The 25708-nt window shown below is 53.5% G+C and overlaps 1 protein-coding gene and 1 pseudogene across 1 annotated transcript in view; one reads left to right on the forward strand and one right to left on the reverse strand.

The window, feature by feature from the left end:
• Positions 1 to 25708, reverse strand: part of IGSF21 (immunoglobin superfamily member 21) — a 234600-nt gene that overhangs the window by 23220 nt on the left and 185672 nt on the right. Inside the window, exon 4 of the mRNA XM_047728755.1 lies at positions 16956 to 17074. Coding sequence (XP_047584711.1) covers positions 16956 to 17074 — 119 coding nt within the window. The remainder of the gene's footprint in view (positions 1 to 16955; positions 17075 to 25708) is intronic.
• Positions 7031 to 7916, forward strand: LOC125099170 (60S ribosomal protein L7a-like; annotated as a pseudogene).

Below are 25708 nucleotides of genomic sequence, written 5' to 3' on the forward strand. Positions count from 1 at the left end.
TCTCCCGCTGGCCTTGCTGGGGCCCCATCTCTGAGCCCTCTAACCTCATCCTTCCCCAGGTTCTGCCCTGCCTCTGTCCTTTCCTCTGTAAAATGGGGATTGCAAGCAACAGTCCTTAGTCATAGGTGCTAGCACCTAGTCACAGGACCAGTGAGTCCCAGGGCCATTGTGAGGACGGCCTGAGCTCCTATTTGTGAAGTGCCTAGCAGGATGCCTCGTGCAGGCGAGCCCATATTCCCATTGGCCGTCCCATTTGTGAACAGCAACTTCCATCCCTGACCTGGAACAGCATCTGGCCTCTGCCTACACCGTTCACTCTGGCCGCAGGCCTGGGATCTCCTTGCGCTAGGGACCCAAGTTCGTTCTGCTGGCCGGGGCCTGAGTGCGGGAAGCACAGGGCAGTTCCCAGCAAGAGTGCTCTGAGTTGATGTCTGCAGGGGTGACTGGAGGGGAGGCAGATTTGCTCAGTGAGCATCCCCTTCTGCACCCGAAGTGGAGGGCCCACTAAGTCCCCAGGCACACACAATGGGTGGGGTGAGGGGTGGGGAGGGCCCTTGACCATCATCTATGCTCATGGTGGTCACTCTGGGGCAGGGTCCATGATAAATGCTTTTTTGCATTAGAGCCTCACATAACCCAGGAAGTAGGGATTATTATTCCCATTATACGGAGACAGAAACTGAGGTGTTCAAAGGCAATGATCCACAGCTCTTCGGCCAGCAAGGACCAAGGCTAGCTCTTGAACTGTGTCTGGCTTAAGTCCCCAGTCCAGGTTCACAACCTTGCACTGCCTGGCCCTCCATCTCACCGGCTCTGGGCTTTCTCTCAAAGCATTGCTCTCCTCTGTGATGCAGTGACAGGGCTGGACCACGTCACTGCTCACATCCGAGGCTCTGAGGGGGGCAGATCTTGAAGGAAGTGACAGCAAGAGGGTCAAGGTGACCAGCTGTGAGGCAGTAGGACTGCTCAGCAGAGAAGGGCCAGCCCCTCCCTCACGGGGATCCTCAGGAGTTGAGGGATCTCTTCCGATGGGCCTGGGGGCCACAGGGGAATCAGTGGGGAGAGTATGGCTGGACCCAGCATGCTGGGTGAATATCTTCTCTAACCTAAATTCCCCTCCCAAATCCCAGGCCTGTCCAGCTCCCATGACATCCCTAGACACATGTCCCTGGATTCAGGGGCCTGGTCTGGCCTCACTGTTCCTCTCTGCCTGTGGCCAAACCTGGTAGACAGAGGGCAAGGCGGGGCCTGCGGCAGCCTGGCACGAGAGAGGAGCCCCTTCCCTCCGGCTTCCACCCGGACTGGCTTGACGTAGGCTCAGGAGCCAGGCTGCCGTATCCTGGCTCTGCCACCTCTTAGCTGGGTGACCTTGGCAAGTCCCTGAGTCCCGCTGTACCTGTTTTCTCATCTATAGTGTAGGGATTGTCATATCTCCGGGATAGGATTCGAAAGTAAGGTTTTAGGGCGCCTGGGTGGCTCAGTGGGTTAAGCCGCTGCCTTCGGCTCAGGTCATGATCTCAGGGTCCTGGGATCGAGTCCCGCATCGGGCTCTCTGCTCGGCAGGGAGCCTGCTTCCCTCCCTCTCTCTGCCCGCCTCTCTGTCTACTTGTGATCTCTCTCTGTCAAATAAATAAATAAAATCTTAAAAAAAAAAAGAAAAGAAAGTAAGGTTTTAGACCCTGGCCTGGCACCTGGCAAGTTCTAAATAAATGTCATTGTCCCCAATGCGGCTGTGATCACTATCAGAGTCACTGCCGACTCCTCACCCATGCCTGGGGTCCTGCCACATAGGAGTGCTTCCCACTCTGCCAGACTTTCCTGCTCCTCCACTGTTGCCTATAGGGTTCCTTCTGCCTGAAATGCCCCTGTGGGTCTGCCCCCATCCTACGGGGCCCAACCGTACACCTCCACCTCCGTGAAGCTGTCCTGATTGCCTCCTCCTGAAGGAGACCCTCCCCTGGGAATCCCCCGTCCCTCAGCTTGCACTCTCGTCCTTCTCCCCTCTTATTTTCCTCCTGCTGGATTCTGGAAACCTGTGCTCTTCTCTGGCTCCCTCATCCTTCAGGGACTCCTGCGGGGCAGACACTGGGTCTCATATCCTTCCATTGTCCGCAGAGCCTAGAGGTCAGGCTCGGGATACAGAGACAGGGGCTGGGGATCTCCATGTGCTACTCACTAGCCATGGGATCGCAGGGAAGTTGTTTCTCTCTCTGAGCCTCGGGCTCCTCGTCTGTAAAATGGGAATAACTACAGCCACTGTCTCAGCAGCACATGTGAGCATCAAACAGGAGCGTGCTCACAAGGAACCTTGGACAATGCCTGGCACGGTGCTGCTTGCTCCTGCTGTGAAGATTAACTGTGATTACTAGGTTTATTGGTTTTTAAGATTATTGCTCCCAGGGACTGAGTGAGGTAAACCCACCCTCCTCCAGAGGGGGAAACTGAGTCCAGGGATGCTCCACCAGCTGGCAGACGAGACAGGATGGCTGACTCCCAGGCCAAACCAACCTGGTGGGTGGAGTTGGCCTCAGTTTCCCCTTTTGCACAGGAGGCGGTGGGATTCCTTCGCTCTCCCCAGGAGAGGCTGCAGGCAGCAGACCCTGCTCCGGGGGCCGGCTCACAGTTGCCCTGCCCTCCCTCCCAGCTCGAATACAGCTCTGTTAACACCTGCACCCTCACACTCCGGCTTGCTCCTTAAATCACGGGCCCGAGGCACTGCAGTTTCAACGGCCACATATCACCTGTAATTAAGGGGCCTGTCCCAGGGAGGGGAAGTTTTTCTGCCGGAGACACTAAATCCAGCTCCCGGTGGTGAAGGGGATAAAGCATCACACTGACCTAACACTTGTCAAGGCTTAATGACGCCCCGGTGGGCCAGCTCCAGGGAGGGGGTGAGGCGGGAGGCTGGGGCCGAGAGGGGCCAGGAGTAGGTGGAGGGAGGCAACCGTGGGACGAATACGGAGCCCCCTGGTCTGGGGGACATTGCAGGAGCACTACGCAGGAGCAGGTGAAGGCCTCCGGGGGGCGGGGGGCAGCCCCCCTGCCTGCACAGTGCCAGGGAGCAGATGGGTCTCTCCAACTTGGCTCAAGGCGGCACAGTGGGCCCCTCTGTGAGAAGCTACGCGGGGGCTCCTTAGCAAGGCGGCCTGGGTTTGAACACAAGCTCTGCCACTCACTTGCTGGGCAACCTTGAGCAAGCTACTTAACATCTCTGGGCCGGGTTTCCCATCAGAATGGGAACGACAGGGCACCTGTCTCCTAGAGTGGTGAGGATTAAATGAATTAATATATTTCATATCCTGGAGCCAGGCTTGGCCCTTGTAGCTGCAAAATTCACCTTTATTCTAGCATACCTGCCCATCCCACATGACCGTCGTTCCCCCAAAGTGAGAACGCACTCAGCAGGTCTCAAAATGCTGGTTGGAGCGGGACTTGTACAAGTGAGGGATGAATGGGCGAACGGTCTCCTTCCCTCACAGGACGGCTGGTGACACCAGCCCTGTGGCCCCAGGGACAAGCCGCACAAAGCAGTACGAGGCTCGACGAAGCTGCCTCCTCCTTCCAGCCTCCCTTCCCCGTTGCAAAGGTCACACAGCTTGTCCGTCTCACACCCGGAGTGCCCTCCAGAGGCCGGGTCTCTACCCCGGCTCGGGGCCTCACGTCCCCACAAAGGAAGACACCAGAGAACTTTTGGGTTCATACTCTAAGCTTCCCTTCATGAGCAGACTCGGTCTTCTCTTCTGTAAAAGGGGGACACTGATCTTCCTGACTTCCCAGAAGGCTGAGCTGACGGGGCAGCCCAATTATTCCACACTGTCCCTGTTGAGAGGAGCGCTGGTCTCTGGCCTAGGCCCATACGGCTGTCATATTGTCCCCCACTCAGAGAGGAGCAGTGTCCTTCCGTCTTCCTGGCAGCCTTACATAGAGGGAAAACTGGGGGCTCTTTTTTCCAGCATCCCTGAGCTCAGATCCCAGCCCACTCAGTGCTGTGGGATGTATGATAAGTTCCCTACGCTCTCTGTGCCATGCCCAGTGCCCACTGAAATGGAGGCAGCATGGGGCCAGCCTGCGGTGGGGAGACTAGAGTCTGGACCAGGTTTTGGAATGTGCTGGGCCTGTTGCTGAGTGCACAGTAGGCTGCTGTCAAGGGCATGCCTCCTTTGCAGGCCTGGGGTTCAGACAGGGAGGAATGGAGGATTCCAGAAGCCTGTGCAGGAGGCCGTCAGCAGGCTTGGGCCTTTGGGGCTGAAGCTGGGAAGTGACTGTCCTTGGTCGATGACCCAGTTAGCTCCAAAGTGCTCCTCCGAGCCCCAAACCCATCTGTCTGGCCCCTGTCTGACCTGGCTCTTAGCTGGTGACCTGAGCTAGTGGGAGGCCTGAGGGCGGGCGGGCAGTATCTTTTCTCCGGGTCCCTGGCCAGGTGGAGGCTCTCCAGGCACTTAAGTGTGCCGTCTCTGAACATGCTCTCACATCCCTCCTGGAAGACTCTGGCCGCCCTGGCCCCAGTCCTCTGGGCTGTAGCCCCCCTCCAGCAGCTGAGCCCTGCCAGCTGTCTCAGGCCCCCAGGGCCCATCGAGCTGTCCCCTTAGAGTCTCCCACGAGCAGTAAGGGGGCCTGCAGATGTCCTTAGGACCACAACCTTGCCTTTCCACCCCAAAGCCCATCTCTTGCAGTCACCGTCTGCTGAGCGAGACCACAGTGCTCACCGGTGCCTTCTTAAGGACCATCTCCGTCCAGGGCTGGGTCCCGCCACGTCCTCCCCATCTGGTCCTATCTTTCCGATTGGTCCCCATGTCCTGTGGCTTCTGTCTGGAAACGCCTCACACGTCCAGCCTCTATGGCCCCAGCCCTAGGCTGGGCTGGGGCTATCTCTCCCGCTCCAGCTGCCTGCCCTGTCCTCAGAAGCTGCTGGCAGACCCAGGCTGTCAGCTCTCTCTAGCCGCCACCCTCAACGCCCCGTTTCCAGATGATGTAACTGACGCTGGGGAGGAAAACAGTCTCTCACAGCGAGACTATTGGGGGGTGGGGGTGAGGCTGCTCTTTCCTGGTGTCTTCTGCAGGGCAGCATGGGACCCCATAGTCCTCACTGCCTGGTTGGGAGAGCTCCCCTCGGCTGCCATCACTTCCTGCGGCCCTGACCCCACTCCCCGGCCCCGTGGACACTTCCAGGGTAGAGATCAGGACGAGGTGACAGTAAACACATCGCCCTTTTTGAGAGCACTCACAGTGAGCTATGACATAGGACATTTCCTGTTCCAACTGGGGGAGGGGGCTGGTGCTGCTGTAACCCCCATTTAGCAGACGGGGAAACTGAGGCTCAGGAGATGAAACAAATCACAAACAAATCACCTCAGTGGCTCTGCTGAGGGCTTGGAGCCAGCCTGCCTGGGTTCAAATCCAGCTCTCTCCTTGCTAGGCCTGTGCCCATGGGAACATTTTCTAGGCTCTCTGCTTTCACACTTGTACAATGGGGAAGGGAGTCATGGGCCTTCCTTAGAGGGCTGTTAGGACAATGAGTTAGCAGGTGCGGAGCAGATCTGTGCCCGGTGTGCAGTAAATACTCAATAAACATTTGCTGCTTTTATTATCGGGAATTCCAGAACTGGGTTTAAAATCTATGGTTGAATCCAAGGCCCATCCCCTTCGTCATTCCCCAGCTCTCGAAGGAAGTAAATGAAGTTTCCAGTCAACCTACTTGAATAGAGGAATGACTCTTCATGCGGGACCACGCAGCCCTGTCCCAGGTCCGATCTAGAGGACCCCGGGCACTCATGTCACTCACCCAGAGCCAGTGGGAAGAGGGACAGGGAAGGGAGGGGGCTTGGACGTGGGCCTGCCGGACATTTGCTTGGGAAACAATAGTGCCCAGGCCTGGTCCTCTGGACCCTGGGGGGCATTTAGGGTGGGAGGTGAAAGTTTGGGTTTCCCCCCTCCCCCTCAGCACCCCAAACTCCTCTGTAGCTCCGGCTTAGATCCCAACCTACCCCCTATCTCCTCCTCCTTGTCCTGAAAGCAGCCTTGCTCCCCAGAGCCTGTGGCCACTGCAATTGCCTGGGGCCAGTTCATATAGTGTGAGCCCAGCAGGCAGCTCCTCCACTCAGGCTCCAAGACGAGCAATGAGCCGATCATTACCCACCCAGCAGACATCATGAGCTGTGGAGAGGGCTTTGTGGCAGCCCTGAGTCTCGCCTCCCAGCTACCCTGCCTGGGGTGCCCCAGGGATTCTCAGACCAGCGGCCTCCCTCCATGGACCTAAGCTGTCTCCTGGACTGCCACATACTCAGGGCACGTGCTGGATCTGCCTGGGAGATGCATCTCCCCATGGCCGTCCTGTGCACAGGCAAGCATCTCAAAAGAGGTCTGCAAGCTGGCGCCTGCTTTCCCGCTAGCATCCTTTACAGGCAGAGCTGTCTTTCTTCTTTCTGCTCAGGCCAATGGCAGCAACACCAGGTCTTTGAGGGGTACAGGCTCTGCCCTCAGCCCTCAGATCTCCCATCCCCCTTGGAGCCACAGACTTTTCTCCTTCCCAGGTCACGAGAGGTCCTTGACATTCCAATTACTGGTCCTGGGAACGTGCTCCTTTTTCTAGAGAGGAGCACCAGGCTGGGTGTCCAGAGGATAAGGTTCAGGAATCTGGTCTTAGAAAGCAGAGTCCCAGATCTCTAGAAATCCTAGTTCTGGCCTGGCCTCATGGATGTGAGCTCAGTTCTGTCACACAAAGTAGGCTCTTTCCCCTGGGAGCTTTGACCAGCCCCGGGGAAGCTTCTCTTCAAGGGAAAGCTTGAGGAACTGGTCCCAGGAAGACTTCCCGGAGACTTGCTGCCCCAAGTCACAGAGCAGGGGAGGGACAGAGCCAGACTGGAGATGGCCAGATGTCTTTAAAAAGCATCAGAAATAACACACGTAAGGAGAGACGTATAGGTCAATGGAACGGAATAGAGACTCCTGAAATAAACCCTCACACTTATAATCAATTGATTCTCAGCAAGGATGCCAACACAGTTCAGTGGGGGAAGAAGAGTGTTCAAAAATGGTGCACGGACGACCAGACATCCACACGTAATTGATGGAGGCAGAGGGCTCCTCCACAGAACGCAGAAAAATTAACTCGAAATAGATGATAGTTTTCTGTCTCCTCCAGCCGTCCAAGAGTCTGCAAGAAGGCATAGGGGAAGAAGGTGGCTCCTGCCCCTGCCATCGTGAAGAAGTAGGAGGCCAAGAAGGTAGTCATTCCCCTGCTTGACAGAAGGCCCAAGAATTCTGGCATCAGACAGAACATCCAGCGCTTGGGGACCTCACCGACTGTGTCAAATGACTCCGCTCCAGACTTTAGAAATGTCTAAAAGTGCCTCCTACAATTAACTAGTTCAGGACTGCCAAAGGGCTACTCCACTGCTGGCCCACAGATACAAACCGGAGACAAAGCCAGAGAAGAAGCAGAGACTGCTGACCCAGGCTGAGAAGAAAGCTGACGGCAAAGGGGAGGTCCCCACTAAGAGGCCACCTGTCCTTCCAGCTGGGGTTAACATGGTCACCACCTTGGTGTAAAACAAGAAGGCTCAGCTGGTAGTGATTGGTCCTGCCATGGATCCCACTGAGCTGGGTGTTTCCTGCCTGCCTAGTGTCATAAGATGGGGCTTCCCTACTTCATCGTCTGGCAGAAGGCCAGGCTCAGGAAGGCCTGCACCATTGTTGCCTTCACACAGGTTAACTGAAAAGGCAAAGGAGCTCCGGTTAAGCTGGTGGAAGCCATCAGGACTGATTACAATGACAGATATGATGAGATCCACCGTCACTGGGGAGGCAATGGCCTGGGTCCAAAGTCAGTGGCTCTCATTGCCAAGTTGGAAAAGCTAGAGACCACCAAAGGACTGGCCACCAATATGGACTGAGTGGACGCTGTTGAATTTTCTGTACATAAAAGTAATAAAAAGTTATTTTTCGGGCAGTGTCAGAAAAAGGAAGGAAGGAAGGAAGGACTGATGGACAGACGGAGAGAAGGAAGGAAGAAAGAAACCGTAAAACTAGAGTTTTCATAGTTTAAAACTCTAACATTTAGTTTAATAGTTTAAAACTCTTAAGAGAAAAACAGGAGTAAATTGTGACCTTGGGTCAGGCAAAGCCTCCTCAGCTAGGACACTAAAAGCACAAGCAACAGAAAATAAATGCAGGGAGTGAACTTCCTCCAAAGGAAACCCTTTCATCCTTCAAAGGACACCGGTAAGAAAGGGAGAAGATAACTCACAAAAGGGGAAAAGATATGCAAATGTTACATCTGATAAGGCTCTTCCATCTGAAATAAAGAACGAGTGCAGCTTAATGATGAAAATCACCTAGTTAAAATGCTCCTGCTATCTGAAGGCATTTCTGCGGAGAAGGTATCCAAAGGGCTCCAGAGCACATGAAAAGATGATCAACATCATTAGCCATTAGAGAAACACAAACCAAACCCACAAGGAGAGCCACTTCACGTCCACCAGGATGGCTGTAATCAACAAGACAGGCAGTGGGAGTGGGGGAGGGTCTGGAGAGATGGGGACCCCCCCAGGGTGCTGGAACGAGAGCAAGATGGTGCCGCTGCCTGAAGTCCCTCCGAGGGTTAGACTCAGAGTTACTGTTTGGTCCAGCAATTCCACTCCTCGGCATACACCCAAGAGGACTGAAACTATACGTTCACCCAAAAACCTGCCCGTGAATGTTCCCAGGAGCATTACTCATAATAGCTGAAAAGTGCAGATGTCCGTCAACTTGTGACTGTATAACAGAAATGTCGAGGGGCACCTGGGTAGCTCAGTCAGTTAAGCCGCTGCCTTTGGCTCAGGTCATGATCCCAGGGTCCTGGGATCGAGTCCTGCCTTGGGCTCCTTGCTCGGCGGGGAGCTTCCTTCTCTCTCTTTTATTTTATTTTATTTTATTTTATTTTATTTATTTGAGAGAGAGACAGTGAGAGAGAGTATGAGCGAGGAGAAGGTCAGAGAGAGAAGCAGACTCCCCGTAGAGCTGGGAGCCTGATGCGGGACTCGATCCCGGGACTCCAGGATCATGACCTGAGCTGAAAGCAGTAGCCCAACCAACTGAGCCACCCAGGCGCCCCCTTCCTTCTCTCTTTTCCTCTGCCTGCCACTCTGCTTGCTTGTGCTCTCTCTCTCCCTTTCTCTCTGACAAATAAATAAATAAAATCTTGAAAAAAAAATGTCATGTAGAATACAACGGAATACCATTCAGCCATAAAAAGGAAAGAGGGACTGATGTGCACTCCAATAGGATGAAGCTTGAAAACCTTACACTAACTGAAAGAAGTCACAAGAGCAACAAAGACCATGTATTATGTGATTTATATGAAATTCATATGAAATCCACAGAGATTATTATCCACAGAGATAGAAGGTAGATTGGTAAGGGTTGCTTGGGTGGCTCAGTTGGTTGGGCCCCCGACTCGATTTTGGCTCAGGTCATGATCTCAGGGTTTTGGGATCAATCCCTGCATTGGGCTCTGCTGTGCTCAGTGTGGAGCCTGCTTGGAATTCACCCTCACCACCGCCCCGCCCCTCCCCACCATTCATGCGTAGGCTCTCTCTTTCTCTAATAAAAAAAAAAAAAAAAAAAAAAGAGAAAAAAGGAAAGTAGATTGGTGACTACCTTAGCCTGGGGCGAGCGATATGGGATGGGGGGGGTCCTTGCTAATGGGTATAGGTTTAGAAAATCTTCTAAAATTGGTTGCACAACTAAAAGTGTTTGCATAACTCTGTGAGTGTGTTAAAAACCATTAAATTTTACACTGGAGGTGAATGAATTATATGTTACATGAATTATAGCTCAATAAAACGGTTTTTAAAAAAAGAGAAAAAAAGCACCAGATGCACTTAATAAAAGTTCAGTAAAACATACTGAAAAAAAATAAAAAGTAAGCTATGCAAAGTTCATTAACAACTGCTCTCTGCAGTGGGACCTGTCTCCTGGCCCCTGGTGTGGTTTGGTGCCATGATGGCCTTGGGTTCCAAAATTCTACCTTTATTGGCCATCCTCACTTGGAAGTCTACAGAAGAGACACAGGGATTCCACGATAGAACATTTTCTTAGTGCTTATTAATATATTAACAATAGTTGGGCAGAATGGGTACGTGTGTAGGTTGTCTTTGCCTTTGTTCTGCCGCTGTCTGGCTGGGTGTCTTTGGCAAGTTACACACCTATCAGTTTCCTCATCTGGCAAAGAAATGGCAGCACCCATCTCCTGGAGCTTTAGAGATTATGTGATAAGTTAGTTTAGGAAGACCTTAGCCCGGTGTGCAGCATGTTCATAAAGGCTCAGCAAAGGGTACCCCATGTGAATGGGAGTCAGATGGCAAAATCCTCTTCTGATGCTACCTCCTGGCTCAGCGACTACTCTGGGCCGCACTGTGTCCAGGAGAAAGATATGTTGAAGTCCTAACCCCTAGCACCTGTGAACGTGATCTTATTTAGGAAAAGGGTTTTTGCACATGTAACCAAGTTCCGATGAGGTCCTTGTACATCAGGGTGTGCCTTCATCTAATGCCCGGCGTCCTTAGGAGAGGGACATGTGGACACAGAGATTCAGAGCCACAGAGGGAAGCCGCCCTGTGAGAATGGAGGCAGAGCTGGAGGGAGGCATCCAGGAGCAGAGGAAGGCCAAGGACTACCGGCCACCACCAGGAGCTGGAGGAGGCAAGGAATGATCCTTCCCTAGAGCTTTCAGAGGGTGGTAGCCCTGCTGACACCTTGATTTTAGACTTCTGTCCTCCAGAACCATGAGGGAATATATTTCTGTGACTTTCAGCCCTGCAGGGTGATCATTTGTTACTGGCATCCTGGAGGTATCAGGCAGCAGGATTAGCCTGGGCTCCTGCATCTGTACTGTGAGCTAGCCATCTCCTCTGATGGCACCTGAGCTCCACGAGGCAAAGAATTCCTCCTTCTCCACTGCATCGTCGGCACCTGGAACTGCACTTGGCCCTGGGCAGATGCTGAGTCAGACAGCGTGGGATCAGGTGCATGAAGACCTCAAGTCCATGCACCCAGGCCTCACCTTCTTAGAGGGTCTTGTGGAGCATCTGTTCGAAATACCCCCCTTACCCCAGGCTGGGCCTGCCTCTGCCTTGTTCGACCACCCTCTGACACCCACAGGCTCCAATGGTCTCCTTGTTCTGTCTGCCCCCCTTCCTGCCTGGTCTGGCCCACGAGGACCAGGAATTTTGTCTGTCTCATTACTGAAGCTCAATTCCATGACCTACAACAGCCCCTGGAATGTACTATGTGCTCAATAAATGTTTGCTATATGAATGAACAAATGAAGGCTGGATTAATGAATCCGTGAGATTTGGAAGGCCTGCGTGTGGACGTCCAAGCAACCTTCCAATCCATTTTAACAACAACAACAACAAAACCCTTCTGATGTTTTCACTAGAAAAACAGCTCAGTACTGGACTTGTCCATGTCACAAGTGGGCACTGACCTGGATTTGGACCCAGGGTTGCTGGACTCCAAGGGTGCTCCTTTCAGAAGGTTTGAGCATCGAGGGCCCCAGGGTTGAAGTGGACGAGCAGTCCCCATGGGGCCTGGGGCACAGGAACCCTCTGGATTTCTGAGTGCCACATGTTCTCGGGCAGGGCTCCGTCTCATAATCCTGCATAATCCTGCCTCTTCACCCCCATGCTTGCTTGACCTTTGTGTTATTACTGGCCTTTGTGTCAAAGGTGGGGACGTGTCCCTTGGGAGCTCAGAGCTGCTGTTAGGTGCACCAGCTCTGGGCTCGGGCAGACCTGATGGACACCCCCTCCCCGGCTCTCACTCACTTGGGGGACCCCCTTAGCCCGCAGAGCCTCCTTCCTTCTGTGAAATGGGATGATGGTGCCTGTCTCGGGGGACACTCGTGAAGGTTGTGTGATCAACAGTGTGGCGGCCACACAGCCTGTGCTTGATGGAAAGTGGCCTAGATTTTTCACTGCGGGTTGAGAGGGCCCCCTCGGTGGCAAGCCTGTATGGTGAGGGGAGCAGAGAAACCTTGGCTCTTGGCCTCCTGGCGGAACCAGGAGAGCAGCGTCTCTCGGCACTGGCGGGGGTGGGAAGTGTGAGCTCCCATTTAATTGATTGTAACATCGCACCCCGAACATGCTCCCCGCATAACCTGCACCCCCGAGAAGAGCCTCGGCAATCCTTCCGTGACTGTGTATAATGTGTTCCTGGGGCCCAGCACGCAACTTTCAAATTGGCTTACAATTTATCTGCAGCTAGGATAAAAACATTTTAATGACTGTGTGCAGCACGAACCCTCGGTGTCACCCACGGGGCTCCCAAATGTCTTTTCCCACCACATAGCGGGGATGTTATAGGCGTGAAATTACAGCCGCTCTCACATTTTGATCTGCACCCGGAGGCCCGTGGAAACAGCGCGGTAGAATGTGCTAGATGCAGATTGACTGGCAGAGGATGGGAGGCCGGCTCGGGAGCACAACTGTGCTGTGCTGGGGATGCATGCGGGGGCTGTGGGATGGGCCCCGTTTCTCGTCTCCCTTTCCCTTACCGTCTTAGGAAGTTTCCCTTGACCCCCAAATCAAGGAGGAAGCTGTCTTGCCCCACTGTTGGTGGCCACGGTCCTCAGGGTCCATTGTCGCTCAAAGGAGACCCCAGCTTTCAACGGCCTCCCCTTGCTTGGAGGGAGGGTGTTGGTTCCTGCATGCGTGGTTGTGTGTGTGTGTGCGTGTGATGAGTGTGTATGCCATGTCACAGGCCAAGGTAAGGAGCAGGTTGTAGGGCTTCACACCTGCCCTGAAATATATTTAAAGGAGTAGGTCCGGGAGGAGGAGGCAGAGTCAGGCAATTTTCAAGTCTTTCTAACTGTGCCTGATGTGTAACCGGCATGGTCCCTATTTGTCGTGAGAGATGTTATTCACTGAGCCCTCCGAAGGTGCTGGGCACTGGGCTCAGGGAACTCTGTCCTGGGGATCATCTCACAGAATGGCCCCACCTTGGCCAAGCCACTTCTTCTCCGAGCCTGGGTCTGGGCGACAGGTGCCATAAGGTCTCTGCCTCCCAGGCTGATGCAGGCTGCTGGAGCACAGGAGCTGCACAGGGGACACAACCTCACAGTCAGCCCCCCGTCTCTCCCAGAACACCCCATCCCCCCACCTTCTGGGTCTCGGTGAGCCACGGAAGGCATGCTGCTCTGCTGCTATGGGACGGGGACGGCCTCAGCCCTGCAGGCTGAAGCATGTCCTTTCCCTTCCCCGAGACTCGGCCTCCATCTGTGAGATGGGGATGGCAGTAATCCTGACCCGCACTCTGGATCTGGCAGAACCAGCGGAATGTAGGTGCAGCTGTCGTTAGCAAGGCTGGGGTCTGTCCTCACTCCTCCTCTCAGCAGGAGGCCAGGCAGAGGGGGCAGGCAGAGGGATGCGCTTCCAGAACCAGGGCAGAGCTGGGTCCCTGTGCAGGGACTCAGTGCACGAAGTTGTGGTTTTCAGACTGGCTTGAAGCTCCTCAGAGTCATGAATGGTCGATGAGACTCCCAGTGGCAAGAAACAAGTGACCCAGCTGTGCCCAGGAGCACACAGGCCCGAGACAATGGTACTAAAGAGGATAAAGTCCAACCTATGGTAACTTTTGGCTGCCTCATCTGTGCTAGGTGCTTTGCAAACATCATTCCTTCCTTCCTTCATTCATTCATTCAAAGATTTATTATTTTAAAGATTTTATTTTATTTTATTTTTTGATAGAGAGAAATCACAAGTAGGCAGAGAGGCAAGCAGAGAGAGAGAGAGGAGGAAGCAGGCTCCCTGCAGAGCAGAGAACCCGACGCGGGGCTCGATCCCAGGACCCTGAGATCATGACCTGAGCTGAAGGCAGAGGCTTAACCCACTGAGCCACGCAGGCGCCCCAAGATTTATTATTTTAGAGAGAGAGTGCAGGGGATGGGGCAGAGGGAGAGAGTCTCCAGCAGACCCCCTGCTGAGCACAGAGCCAGATGTGGGGCTCCTGCAACCCTGAGATCATGACCTGAGCCGAAACCAAGAGTCGGATCCCTGACCAACTGAGACACCCAGGTGCCCTGCAAACTTCATTCAAACAAACAAACAAACAAAACAACCCTTACAACTATTCTAGGGGGTAGCCACCTTTGTCCCTATTTTACAGATGGGAAACTGAGGCCCAGAGAGGCTAATGAACACAACGATGGATCTGGGATTCAGCCCCAAACCTGTGTGTCCTAGACGTACAACAGGGATATAACATGTCCTGGCTCATGGGGATGTCGCCAGGATTCCATAAGACAATGTGCAAGAAGCCAGGCACAGGCTGGAGACAGACAGTGGCTGTGATGTCGGCTCAGCTGCAGCCTTGGTGAGCATGGGGGGACTTGCTCCGTCAGGGGACAGCTGAGCTGGGGAGACCAATAGCAGGCACAATGACCTGCAGTGGGTCTGTCAGAGGATTGACCAAGATGGGTGAGTGCTCTTTCAGTAAGAAGCCTGCCCACAGGCCTCTGAATTTCCAGAGGTCAGAGCCTTTCCCTGACTCTGGGGCCACTGCGGGGGGTCCTAACACCTCCCTGGTCTCCCCGACAGCCTCAGCCTCTTGCTCAGTAACTGGGATCTCATCAGCTCTCTACTCCATCCCACATGGCTGCCACCTTCTGTCGGGAAGAGCCCAGAAGCTCACAGCTCCTTGCTGCCCAGACAATGAGTGGAGGAGAAAAGTCTTGGCCAGCTGTGCCACAGGCAGAGAGAGGAGCCATGCCCACCAGGAGCATACCGCCTTGCTCAGCTGGACCATCAGGCTATCTGTGTAGTTCTGGTCAGTCCCACAAGATCTCTCTAGGCCTTGGGTTCCTTGCCTAGCGGGTGGGATAACAGACTTACAGATGTCAGAACTAGGAGGGGGCTTAGAACCATCTGGTTACAAATCCTCCTTATATGGAGGAGAAGACAGAGGCCATGGGGGGGGAGCAACCTGCTCAGGGAGCTTTAGTGAATTCATGAGGAGGGTGGGCTTCCTGGTGGAGGTGGCTTTTGAGGACTCGGTCCTTGCTCACATAGAGAGAAGCCTCAGCGGGAGTGTCTCTACTGCTTCCAGGGGTGCAACAGCTGGTGTGAGAGGCAAGATGCCTGGTTTCTGGCCCCAGCACTGGGCTGCTATCACAGGAGGATTTTGTGATCCTGGCTGTGTGACCCTAGGCAGGTTGCTTGCTTTCTCTGTGCCTCCATATCTGTGTCTGCAGAAGGGGGCCGATAATACTAGTACATACCCTTGGGTGGGTTGTGAGGACTGAATGATAGACATAACATGGAAAGTACAGCTGAAGACCTCCAGGGGCCCTCCTCGGGTCCTCCGCCCAAACTAGCTGCCACCCCACCTGCAGACCCTCTATCCCATTACCCATCCGATTTTCTGCCCAGGATTTGGCACTGTCCACAGCCTCTATGCGTGCTTTACGCTTGGCTCATGTACCCGATACAATTCCCCAAGGACCTTGTCCTATCAAAGGAGACACCCTTACCTAGCACATAGTAGATGCTCAAGAAATATCTGATGGATAGATGACTATGCACACATCCCTCATCAGACTGGGAGCCCCTGGATGGTTGCACTCTGAGTTTTGTTCTTCACCAGATTCCCTGGGGTGACCAGCCTGGGGGCAGGCACCAAGAATGCTCCTTCAGTGAGGGGATGACTGCAAGAGGGAGGTTTTCCTGGCATGGCCACCTCCCTGCTGCAGCCCAGCCCCCAGGAAGCCAGAACTCGCCACGTGTTGCTGCTGCGGGAATCAATGTCCCTCTGGAGGTCTGGCCTTTGGAGGTTTTCAATTTCCCCAGAAGCGGTATCTTTCCATGGGGCCTTTATGCTTTCATTGATTGCCTGACTACGACAAGCTTTGTTTCCCTGGTAAGTATCATTTGATAAGAAAATCAGAGAACGCTGCAGCCCAGAGTCGGGGCCAAGTCCCTGGAACACGGGCAGCAGAACTGGAGAGTGTGCCTGACGAGAACGTCAGCACCGACGGAGGCTTCTTCTGAGATCGCTGGGAGCAAAGCCCTTGTTTGACAGATGGAGAAAGTGAGGCTGGGGTGGGGACACAGACAGCCAGAGACAGGCGCTCACATTACTATCCTCATCTTGCTGATGGAGAAATGGAGGCACAGATACAGGGTCAGACCCCAGGAGGCCCCGACACAGAGTCCAGGGCACACCTTCACCAATCACTTGATGCTTCGATGTTCCAGGAAAGGCCGGGGGAGGTCCAGGTTCAGGATCACTCTCTGTAGCCTGTATGCATCACCTCCCCCAGGGAGGATCCCAGATTGTCCTGTCCCCAGAGGGGGACCCGCCAACACTGCACTGTCCCCATGGGCATTTCTGTGAACTTAGCTCTTGGCTTCAGCCTGGAAAAATGCTCCCACAATGGTCTTCACACTGCCCAGCTCCTCCCTCCCTGTGTCCTCACTGGGTCACAGGGCCCGGAGCTGGGGGTCCATGAATGATCCATCGAACCTTCATCCCACCCCTGCTTACAGACATGGACACTGAGGTCTGCTGCCCCTCAGGAAGCCCTCATTCCTCATTCCTCTGTCAACTCCTCATTTGTCCCAGTCAGGGTATCAGAGCTCCTCCAAAGTGCCCAGGCCATGTGGACCCAGGGATGAGGCCCGGCCCTGCTGTCCAGAGGGTGGGGTATCAGGGTTGGGAGAAGGGCTTCCTGAGAGGAAGTGGTAAGGCCACACCTGTCCTACCTTGGCAGGGCTGGTCTTCTCGATCCTTGGAGTTGAGAGTGGGAAAGAAGAAGGTTCACGGCCTCCCAAGAGACACTGCAGCAGCGGGTTCCTGGGACAGCCCCTCCGTGCACGGGCGCACGCACGCATGCACACACACACACACACACACACACACACACACACACACAGCTCCTCGCTGTGACCCCAGGGGCAGGGGGGCTCTGCACTCACCCATGACATTGAGGAAGATGTTGCCCGATGCCAGGACCACCTTCTCTCTTGTGGCGCGGTCATAGATACCCACGTGGCATTCATAGGGACCATTGTCTGAGATGCGGACCTCAGGCAGCCTAGGGGAATGAGAGGGGCAGGATGAGGGCCGGTCGTAGGGCCCTGGAAAGCACAGCACCCCCACCACCCCCAAAAGAGTCCCCAAGCCTCACCGTTCAGCCTTCTGGACCGACCACATGCTCCAGCGCTATGCTGAGGGGAGGGGGAGCAGCAACATTTATGGAGCACTGACTGTATGCCCGGCCCTGTGTTCGACACTTGGAGAGGTGAAGGTGTGCGGGGTGTGTGTTCAACCGGAGTTGTATCTGGGCTCTTTTCAGTGTCTGTGAGTTGCGGACAGTAATGGTGCCCCCCACCCAGAGGGCCCCGGGTATGCCCTGAGTGAGAGGCACCTGCTGTGTGGCCCAGGCTCAATGCTGAGCCCTAGTGGGTCACCTCACTCCACCCTCCACCTAGGATCCCTATTCCCACCTCGTAAATATGGAAACTGAGGCTCTAGAGGAGGCACAGATGTCCCCTCGCCCACCACCACTGATATGGCTAATAAGACCCAGGATGGGAATTTGAATTCCTCTTTAGGTACTGAGTTCCTGTCTCTTTGGGTCCAGCCTTGGGGCTTGAGAAGAAACACTAAACTTCTCATCTCCAAGGAGCCCCTGTCCCAGCAGATCAGCACTCCCAGTCCCTCAAAGGGTGAGCCTATCCGAGCACAAAGAAGGGAAGAGCTAGTTCTGCCTGGGGTCCTCAGGAGGGTGTGGTGGCCCGGAGGGACGTAGGCTAGACCATTGCTGCATCAGGGAAATCGCTGGGTCCTCTGGCAAGTTCCAACCTTCTCTGGACCTAATCATGCAGCCAAAGGGGAGGCTCTTCTGGCCACAACCCAGAGGCCCTGGGGTCTCTGCTTTTGGGTCTCAGGTTGTCACACCGTAGCACAAAATAGAAAGAAGCTCACAGTCACGGTTACAGTCAAGGTCACGGTCACGAAACACTAGCCACCAAAGTTGCCCCTCAGTCCCATCAGAAAGGGGCAATAGGGGAAGGAGAGGGTGGTGGTGAAGGGCATAGGCTCTGCATGCGTTCCCGCCACCCCAAGGAGGGAGGGTCCTCCAATTCAGCTCTCTGCTCCCACCCCCACGTGAGCATCTTGGCTCTCTATTCAGCCGACGACCTGCTCCCAACAGCTTCTGCTGCGCACTCCAACCTCAGAGGCACTCTCTTCTATCAGGTCCCCTGCCCCCATCTTTGTCTCCCAGCTCCGTTCCCTCCTGCCTCCGTGTCCCCCACCTCCCTCCTGACTCAGTGTCCCCCACACCTGAGCTCTCAGCCTGGGTTCCACGCTCTAGGCTCAGAGCAGAGCCCGCCACACATTAGCATAAACAAACACCTTCATTTACATAGAATACACAGAGGTTGACATCTGGTCTACTGACTGTCATAAAAGAACTGGGAGAACTGATGTTTTTCATCAGGGAAACTTTGTAGGAAAGAGGCTGCCTTCCTTCTCTCCCTGCCCTCAGAAGAGCACCCTGTCAGCGGGAACAGCAGGGGACTGTCTCCCCTCGGGAGCTATTTTGTTTGCTTGTAACTCAGCTAGACTGGAAAAACAGCCCCTCTATTGGGCATGGTTGCTGAGTGACAGTCACCTAGAGTGACATGTTTCGGTAACACTCATAGGTATCAGTTATACCGTAAGTGACTCGTGCAGGTGACACGTGTGCAGGTGACATGCTCAGGAGACAGCCCCCTAAAGAAAGAGGCTCAGGAGACACATGTAGCTGGCAGCCACCCAGGTGATGTAGAGGAAATGGTGACAGGGTTGGCACCCAGGTGGAAACGTGCAGGTAATTGCCATGTGGGTGATGCACGCAGACATGTTTAGGGGAGAGCAACACAGGTGACATGTTTAGGTGCTATGTTGATGACATGCTCAGGGGACAGTAACATAAACTGTATGTTTGGGTGACTTGCGTCGGTGACACAGGGCAGGTGGTAGAAGACGGCTCAGTGGACACCTGGATTGGTGCCTTGTGAAGAAGGCAGCCTTCCCCTTAAGACTTTGTACAGACTTGGCTGTTCCTTCTCTGGGCTCCCTACCTACTCCAACTGTCCCGGACCTGCTCATGGACACCATGCTCCCTCTCCCCGACCACACTCAGTGGCCAAGTCCTGGGTGCTCCACCTCCAACCCATCCTGCCCTATAGCCACACCCCCCCCCCCACTTTTCTCACCTGGAATGTGGGATAGAAGTTTCACTGGTTCTTCTGCCCTGGCTAATCTCCCTCCAAATCCGTTCTGCAGGTGTAACCCAGATCTTTTCAAATGCAAATAGATTAATGGCACTTCCCTACCTAAAGCCCTTCAGACTTCTCTCCGCTCTTGAAGATTAAGACCTGTATCCTTATCCTGGCCAACAAGGCCCCCACAGGTTGCTCCCTGCCACATCTCCAGCACCTTTTAGCCTTGCCCTCCTCCAGCTACAACAGTGTCCTTTCCATTCCTCTCATTGCCAAGTGCCTTCTTGAAAAGTCAACTTCATTTTGGAATCATTTTAGATTGATAGGAAAGTTGCCAGAGAATACAGCATTCCCATACATCCCTCACCCAATTTCCCTCATTATGAACGTCTTAAACCACCGTTGTACTTTGTCAGATGAAGAAGCCAATGTTGATACATCACTATTAACTCAAGTCCAGACTCTTTCTGGATGTCCCTGGTTTTTCTGCCACTGTCCCTTTTCTGTTCCAGAATCCCACCCAGGACCCTTCAGAGGTGACAAAGGTACACTTAGCCCAGCGCCTTGTTTGATTCTGCACTCTTGCTTGCAATATTCTCTTTTCCTGGGAATGTTGCATTTTCTTCCCCTGGCTGCATTCTGCAAGTTTCAAAGGAATGGCCACTTTCTTAGTGACCATTTGGACCTGGTGAGTGTGGTGGATGCATGGCCTTGATGGCCCTCATGAAGAGCCTCCCTGTATCCACGTCTCTGGCCAATCACCTTGCAGTTCCTCCCATCTAGGGGTGGAGTCTCTTTCCCATTCTTGGCCTCTTGACTTGCTTTGACCAAAGGATGTGTAGGAGTGATGGTATGCAAATTCCAAGCCGAAGTCTCAGAAGAACTCTCTCTGTACCCCCTTGCTGCTCCCTTCCCCTCACTCCTGCTCTCTCTCCCTGCTTCCTCCCTGAGAACAAGTCTCTGATGTAGACAAGAGCACACACAGACATGGAGAGAGGGAGGTCCCAGATGGCCCAGCCATTCCAGCCAAGGTCAAATGCGAGAATGAACCTAGCTAACCCCTAGACTCATGAGCAATAATTCATGGTCATTGCTTTAAACGATCCAGGTTGGGATGGCCTGTTATGCAGCAGTAGTGAACCGATCCAGGAGTACTTGTCTAAATTGTCACTGATGACTTATGTTGGTGACTCTCTAACATCCTCCTCCCTTGCCATGCACCGCAAATGCTGGGAAGGCGGGGTCAGCCTCTGTCTGGTTTACCAGCATGTCCCACGACCATGTGTGGTGCTTCTTGTCATGGTCCGTACTCAACCAACATTCAGTACCTGGGCAGCAACCTTCCAGGAGGCTGTGGAGTAAGCACGGAGAACCTTGTTTCCCTCTGTGCTGGAAAGCAGGTGCAGAGTCTCCTTACCTGCAGACCCAGTAGCTTCCAATGCACGGCTCAGATTTGGACCAAACGCCTCATCTGAGCTCATGCACTCAGTGCTAGCCTTCCAAAGTGGATTAAACAGCCCGGTGATCTCCTCTCCCCAGATCTGAGTGGCATTGATCTGCATGCTGGATAAAAGGCCTTGCACAGAGAGCGGGGCCCTGAGGGGCTGGAGTAAGAAGACCAGTTCTCATCAGCAATGGGCTCTGATCAATAAACTATTAATAACTGCAAAGGTTTCTGGCAAAATCAGTGTAATGCAGTTTAGTGGCTGGAGTTTACCAACACTGACAGTGGCTCTGAAGAGCATGTAATTGTGTTTTTGAAAAACTGGACACAGAGATGGGGGGGCACCGGCTGTCCCCATGGACATCATGGCTCAGGTTAGGCCGTGCAAGGGCTGGTCGCTGGGGCTTCTGCGTGTAAGCCTATTCTGTGCTACGTCCCATGCTGAGTCTTGGGGGGTGAGAAGCCAATACAGAGATGCCAAGGATTTGGTTCCTGCCCCCATGCCTTTGCCCAGGCTATTATCTCTGCTTGGACCCCTCTTCCTTTCTTGTCCACATGGCCAGCCTCTAGCCAGCTTTCAAAGCCTATCATGTGATCCTCTGTCTGTGATCCCACCCCATCAGAGAGTTGACAAGGCGACAGTGAGTAATTCAAGAGTTTAGCTCAGAGCCAATGGGGCATCACAGTCCAATGGACTAGAATCCTCTGTATATAGCAATCCTATGTACATAATATGACCAACGTCAGAGAGGAAGCAGGTGGGTGCCATCACTTGAAACCAAGCCTGGCAGATGCCAGAGCTGGAGAATTGTCTCTGGGCCCCATCGCCCCCACCTCCCCCACCCCCACTGCTCCCAGGATCTTCCTTCACCAATAGGCAGGTGAGTTTGAGTGTTCCAGTACCAGAATTCGCCTCCCCGCTCTAGAGCGCATTTCTATTCTGAGCCCCACCACTATCCAGGTAATGAGAGCCATCTGCTTCCTCCCTGCTGGGAGAAACAGGATGGCCTTTTATTTTCCTAAATTTCCTTCCTCCAGCTTCCGGTGGGCCCCCTCAATTCGGCTGACTGCAGTTCCCCAAGCAAGTTGTGTTCACATTCTCTGCACCTGACCCGACTTCACAGCCTCTGCTCGCCTCTCCTTTCGTGGTTTTGTCTCTCCACTGGGAAGAGTCCCATATTTGCACAGAATGGAGGTGGTAGACTCGGGAACAGGGGGCAGGATGGGGAGGAAACAGAATGCATCTTCGAGTTTCCCTTGCTGTATTGTTAGGGAATCAGGTGATCCAGTGAGACACATATGCGGATATCAGAAAACTAAATGAATGAATGAGACCGGTACACTCAGAACAGAGCCTGCTGCAGGGTAGGCTTGTCGGTTTCTTCCCCCTACACCATTACATGATTACATTTTTAAATATTAAGCACCAGAAGCACCAGGCGCTGTCTGCACTGACTACGACTACCTAGCCAGGAAGACAGGGCAACACTTTTCAACAGCAACGCTGTAACACTATAAAACTTCCTTTCTATCCAGTCTGCCTAGATGTCTCCACACTTCTTGGAAGAAGTCGGCCGGACGTTAATGAGGTTGCCCTAGGATCAAGGTCATCTTGACAAACTCCAGTCTCATCCTACCACGTCTTATGGCTAGTACCGTGTGTTAGGTCTGGTTGCCCCTCTACTTCATACAGGTCTCTGGGATCCTCGCTTCTTAAAGGAATTTTTTGTTTGTTTGTTTATAACTTTGTCGAAGTATGATTGACAAACAAACTGTGCACAAAGTTTACACATTTGATGGCTTTTGACATATGGAGATATCATTGAGACCATTGCCACAATCAAGCTCATGAACATATCTGTCATCCCCTCCCCAAGTTTCCTGGTGTCCATTTGTAATCCCCCAGCCCCCCAACCACTGATCTGCTTTCTGTGCCTATAGATCACATCTCGTAGGATTTCAGGTAGAGTGATTTTCTCTATGAGAAAAGTTTGCGTGGCATTTAGATATGTGCTTCTAACCCTCCTTCCTTCCAATCTCTCAGGAGAGAGGAGGTTGCAGGACAGGCGACAAGACACCTGCTCTTTTCCTTTTCTCCCTTCTGCCCATTCTGCTCTGTCCGCAACCTCGCCACCTGTATTCTTTCTTGCCACCCCTCCCTGCCGGATGCCCATCCTCCAGGCCACCCTCTCCCTACCCTCCTGCCAGAGTGACCTTATCATAGCGCGATCTGGCAGGTCCTTTTCCAACTTAGAACCTTCCCTGAGCTTCCATCCACTAGAGGATGAAACCCAAACTCAGTGACACCGAGACGATTTCTGATCTGGACCCAGAAAGGAAGGAGAGAGGGATGGAGGGACGAAAGAGACGTGTGGCCTCACATCTTTTGCCAAAATTCAACAATCAAATAAGAAGAGCTGTCAGGACCAAACTTTTATAATATGCCCTATTTAAAAAGCATTTTGTAATTCAGATGTCTTCATTTATATACACAGTACCTCATTCTGGGCTAATGGAGAAGATTCAGGTAGCGATTGGTCCTGTGAGGCTTTGCTTTAATGAAGAGAGGAGAGATCCTTTTCATTTGTGTAACCATTGTTTGCATGGAAACAGAGCTTCTGAAGGGCTGGGAAATCATTCCTTCTTGCAAGTAGGTTAAACACACTCTCCTGCAATCTTATTAGCCTAGTGCTTGCTCTCATCCCCGCTGGAAAGATCTCAAGTGGGAAGTAATGAAGTTTTACTGTTTGTGCATCTGTCATGCCTCCCTGATTGGCTGCACAGCCCCTGGGGCCCAGATCTTTTTCTCTCCCTCCCTCAAACACCTGCTTACTCTCCAAGTTCAGGGTTATGCTCCCGCAACGCAGGGGTAACTATTGCAGCATACCGGCTCCATCTCTACAGAGCCTTGAGGCAGGGCTGGAAAAAAATGGCCATAAAGTCTCTGACAGCCGTGGGTGCTATTGGGATGTTTGCTAATAAGACACTTGGAAAAGGTTTGCTGCCCTCTGGGAAAGGCAGCGCAGGAATTGGCTCCACCCCCTCCCTCACACCCAAACCATTTGCAGAACCTGCCTGGGAGTCCGTGGCCAATTTAGGTCTGTTTGTTTGACCCAGTGGCCCAGGTGTGCACCTGTTCAGCCAGCTCTGGCTGCTACCCTTTTCCAGTGGCCCTCGCTCCTTCTGACCTTCCCCTCACAGCCCTGGGGGCTGCATGAATTCCACCCCCCACCCCCAGAACTAGGAAATGTACTGGCTACCAGGGATAGCATTTGTGGCAACTGGCAGACCTGGGAAAGCTACCAGGGAGAGGCGAGAAAGGGCCTTGTTTTGGGATGGGATCCTCTTCTGGAGACTTTGGGAGGGTACACGGGTGCAGACCTCAAACTTGAATGTACTCAATTGCCCAGGGTCTGGTTGAGATGCAGATCCTAGTAGGTCTGCACAGGGCCTGAGAGTTTCTAACAAGCTCCCAGGTGATGCTGTTGCTACTGGCCAGCAAACCCCGTCTCGGGTTCTCGGTCCTCCTCCCTCCCCTGTAGGTCCATCCATCTGTTTGACCCTGCCCTCCCCCACCGGACACACTGGGTGGTCCCCTCCCATTGCCTTCACCAAACCCCAAATAGCAAGTGTAGAGCTTGGAAATCCTTGACACATGCGTGTTCCAAGTGAGTACTGTTGAGCAGAAATTATCAGAGAAGAGATTTTGCCACTCTTTAAACCACCAGGGGCTGCCAAAAAGCTGGCCAAACACAGAGCGTGGCCTCCATCCCTCTCACTCTGCTCTGACTCAGTGCCAAATCTCTCTCTGCCCTCCTGAGCCAGACCCTGCGCCTCTTCCCTGTCTTCCAGCTTCTGAAAGAGATGATGGCTTTCCTGGTCCCCTGGGAGGTGAGTCTAAACTCAAGTTCATCCCGGAAGGTGCAACCCAGACCCTAGACGGAGATCAAGAGCAAGTGGGATCTCATTCTACCTGGTGGGAACTTGGCTAATGTGGCCGGAAGTGATAAGACCTGAGCCATCCATCATGAATACATTTGAGGGGGGAGAGAAGTTTCAACCCCAATGGGATGGGGATGAACATTCTGAAACTCGGGAGCAATTCCCTTGCCTCTTTTGGGTCGATTTCTGGAGTTTCTCCTCCAGTGAGCCCTTGATAGGCACAGACTGCGGAGATGTTTCCCTTGGGCAGGTGTGGGGGGCCACAGGGACAGCGTACTCAGAGATGCTGGTGGAGGAAGGAGACTCTTGCTTAAGCTAAGGGGATCGTCCCATGTGCACAGAATGTACATGGAGGAGGCTGGGTGCTTTGTTCCTTTAATATCGGGTTTCTCAATCCAGCCTGGTCACTTAACCAGGGCGACCAACTAACTAGTTCTGGTTTGTACAAGACTTTCACCATTTCAGCACTGACATTCCCAAGCTCCAGGAGCCCTTCAGCTCCAGGCCAATCAGGCTACTGCTCACCTTCTCTTTGACAAATAAGAAAACTAAAGAGAGAGGAGAGATCTGCCCTAGGCCAGACAGCAGTCAGCGGCAGATCAAGGATGGAGAGGCCAGGCTACCTGTGTCGGCTGATCCAGAGAGGGACCTGGGCAACAGGCTACCAATGGCCCCCCACATGGTGCCTTGAGGATTGTAAGAGCCTTACAGACCCCTCACCTGGGGCCCATATGGGCGGCCCCTGAACTGTGGCTGCTTCGAACCCGAGGCCTCAGTGAATCGGGAGCTCCATGAGCCCGAACTCCCTGGTGCTCTTTTCACAAGACAAAGCTTGAGAGTTTGGGTCCAACTGCTCCTGCCCCCAACCGAGCAGCGGAAGGATCTGTCAGAATTGCTCCTTGGGGCAGGAAGCCCCCAGCTGCCCTCATCCCCTTCCAGCCACTCCCCACTCCCCCCACCCCTGGGGAGCCAGTCAAGGGTCCAGTCAGCCTAAATGTGGGGACATTTGAGTGGCACACTTAGGGGTGAACAGGCTGCCTCTAATTAGGGGGCTCAGGGACTTGGGGGGAAA

The sequence above is a fragment of the Lutra lutra genome, chromosome 4 (genome assembly GCF_902655055.1).
Source record: "Lutra lutra chromosome 4, mLutLut1.2, whole genome shotgun sequence".
Taxonomy (NCBI): domain Eukaryota; kingdom Metazoa; phylum Chordata; class Mammalia; order Carnivora; family Mustelidae; genus Lutra; species Lutra lutra.